Below are 2,608 nucleotides of genomic sequence, written 5' to 3'. Positions count from 1 at the left end.
TGCTAGCGGGACTGCTTGAGGAGTTGTGTTGGGACAAAAGCGCACCAAGATATTCCATCCGATTAACTATGCTAGTAAGTTGCTAAATGGGGCACATCGAAACTACATAGTCACTTAGCAGGAACTATTGGTTGTAGTGTATGCGTTTGAAAAGTTCAGACCTTACCTGTTGGGCACTAAGGTGATAGTTCACACAGACCATACTGCCTTGAGATATCTCATGGCAAAGAAAGATGCCAATCCTAGGCTGATCCGATGGGTATTTCTTCTCCAAGAGTTTGACTTCGAAATGAAGGACAGGAGAGGTTGTGAGAACCAAGTAGCTGATCACCTGTCTAGGTTGCAAGCTGCAAAGAAGGAAGAACTTGAGCTCGAGATAAATGACACATTCCCGGATGAGCAGGTATTAACTGTTACTCTTGACCTTATTCCTTGGTTTACTGACTATGCTAATTTTCTGGTTAGTGATTTGATGCCTGAGGGGCTGGCATATCAACAAAGGAAAAGGTTCGTGCATGATGTAGGCAAATACTTTTGGGATTAACCATATCTATACAGGGTGTGTGATGACAATATAATTAGTCGATGTGTTTCGGAAGCCGAAATGTTGCACATTTTGGAGGTCTGTCACTCATCTCCAGTTGGTGGTCATCATGGTGGTGCTCGAACAGCCTACAAAATACTTCAATGTGGGTACTACTAGCCCATAATTCATCAAGATGCAGTGGACATAGTAAGGAGCTGTGATGTGTGCCAGCGGTAAGGAGCCATCTCTCGGCGCCATGAGTTACCTATGACACCTATTCTGGAGGTGGAATTGTTTGATGTGTGGGGTATTGACTTCATGGCCCCATTTGTGAGTTCATATAGGAAGAAATATATACTGGTGACAGTGGACTATGTGTCCAAATGGGTTGAAGTTGTTGCATTACCTGAGAATGATGGAAAGAGTGTTGCTGGGTTCCTGAAAAAGAACATTTTCTCAAGGTTTGGAACACCTAGAGCCATTATCAGTGATGGTGGTTCTTACTTTTGCAACAAGGTTTTTAGTGCACTTCTGACCAAGTATGGGGTAAAACAACACAAGGTGGCAACACCTTATCACCCATAGACCAGTGACCAAGTGGAGGTCTCCAATAGGGAAATTAAATCAATCTTGGCAAAGACAGTGAATGCCAACATAACAGATTGGGCACCAAAGCTTAGATGATGCTCTATGGGAATATCGGACAACTTTCAAGACATCTATTGGTATGTCTCCATATCAATTGGTGTTTGGAAAGGCATGTCATTTGCCAGTTGAGCTTGAGCATAGAGCACTCTGGGCGTTGAAGAAGCTGAACCTAAGTTGGAGCGAAACCACAAACTTGAGGCTGGATCAGATCAATGAGATGGATGAGTTCCGTCTGAGGGCCTATGAGAGGTCTGCACTGTATAAGGAGAGGATGAATCTATATCATGACAAGAATATTGAGAAAATAAGCTTTACTCCTGGTGACTTGGTGTTACTCTTCAACTCCAGACTGCGTCTGTTTCCAGGAAAACTGAGGTCTAAATGGTCTGGACCTTTTAAGGTCACACATGTGTTTCAATCTGGTGCTATTGAACTAGAGAATGATAAAGGTGAGAGGTTCAAAGCTAATGGCCAGAGAATCAAGGCTTTACTAGGTGTCCCTAATGATGTGAAGATTGTCGAGGAATGCAAACTTGATAAAGTCTGAGTAATCCAGTAACCTGCATCGCGCTGCGTTGTTAAATTGTGCGTTGCTTGGGAGGCAACCCAAGATGTAATTGTATTAGGTATTTTTCCCTTTCTCCTTATTTTTCTTTGTTTTTATAGAGTCACTATGTGCTGATGTGTGCTAGTAATCTTAGGTGAAAAATTGCAGAAACTGGTGCAGACTAAACCTCACGGACCGTGGTGTCCTTCACGGGCACTTTCACGGTCCGTCAACTTTGGGACAAACATGAGGGGTCTACTGGAAATTGCATGAAAAAGGTTCAGGGAAGGGTTTACGATCCATCAGTGCTTGTACGGACCTTCTACCCTCTCGTGAACCTCATGTATGAATACCAAGTGTCCAAGTTTACATCACGGGATTTTTCACGAACCGTGGTGCTTGTCATGGACATCTTCACGGTTTGTCGTCAGCCCCAGGTAAGATTTTCATTCCAAGTCCGGTCCACATACAGTCTCACGGACCATTGTGCCATTCACGAGCACTTTCACAGTCTGTGGTCTACACCCAGTCCTCCCAAATCCAACCCGACCCATGCGTAGTTGATTTAAAAATCATGAAGTGTATAATTGATTCCAAGCGAAATAAGGGTCAGATTTTAATTTTTTCCCGCTTTCCCTCCCATAACGGTCCTGAAGAATTAAAGGTACTTCCCACAACTAATCGATCCCAGCTTCTTCACCAAAGTCTATGCCCTAATTCTACAATCTCCTCATGAGTCCCTCTACGCTGCTGCTTCACCTATTTGGATCGAAAAGTGTGTTTCTACTCTGTAAGTAAATTCTTTAGTCAAGGTAAGCCTACATAATTTGATTGAGATAATTTATGTCGGTGTAAGAGTGCACTAACATGATTGTATTGAACTGTTG

General features: G+C 43.1%; 1 protein-coding gene across 1 annotated transcript; it reads left to right on the top strand.

Moving 5' to 3' along the window:
• Nucleotides 1–793: 793 nt before the first annotated feature.
• Nucleotides 794–1,721, top strand: LOC107062169 (uncharacterized). The gene is made up of 2 exons (XM_015312509.1): nucleotides 794–1,072; nucleotides 1,188–1,721. The coding sequence occupies exons 1-2, from the start codon at nucleotides 794–796 to the stop codon at nucleotides 1,719–1,721; spliced, it is 813 nt and encodes a 270-aa protein (XP_015167995.1).
• Nucleotides 1,722–2,608: the final 887 nt, after the last annotated feature.

The sequence above is a fragment of the Solanum tuberosum genome, unplaced genomic scaffold (assembly GCF_000226075.1).
Source record: "Solanum tuberosum cultivar DM 1-3 516 R44 unplaced genomic scaffold, SolTub_3.0 scf00203, whole genome shotgun sequence".
Lineage (NCBI taxonomy): Eukaryota > Viridiplantae > Streptophyta > Magnoliopsida > Solanales > Solanaceae > Solanum > Solanum tuberosum.
The sequence above is the reverse complement of the archived record's forward strand: the minus strand, read 5'-3'. Positions and strand labels throughout refer to the sequence as shown.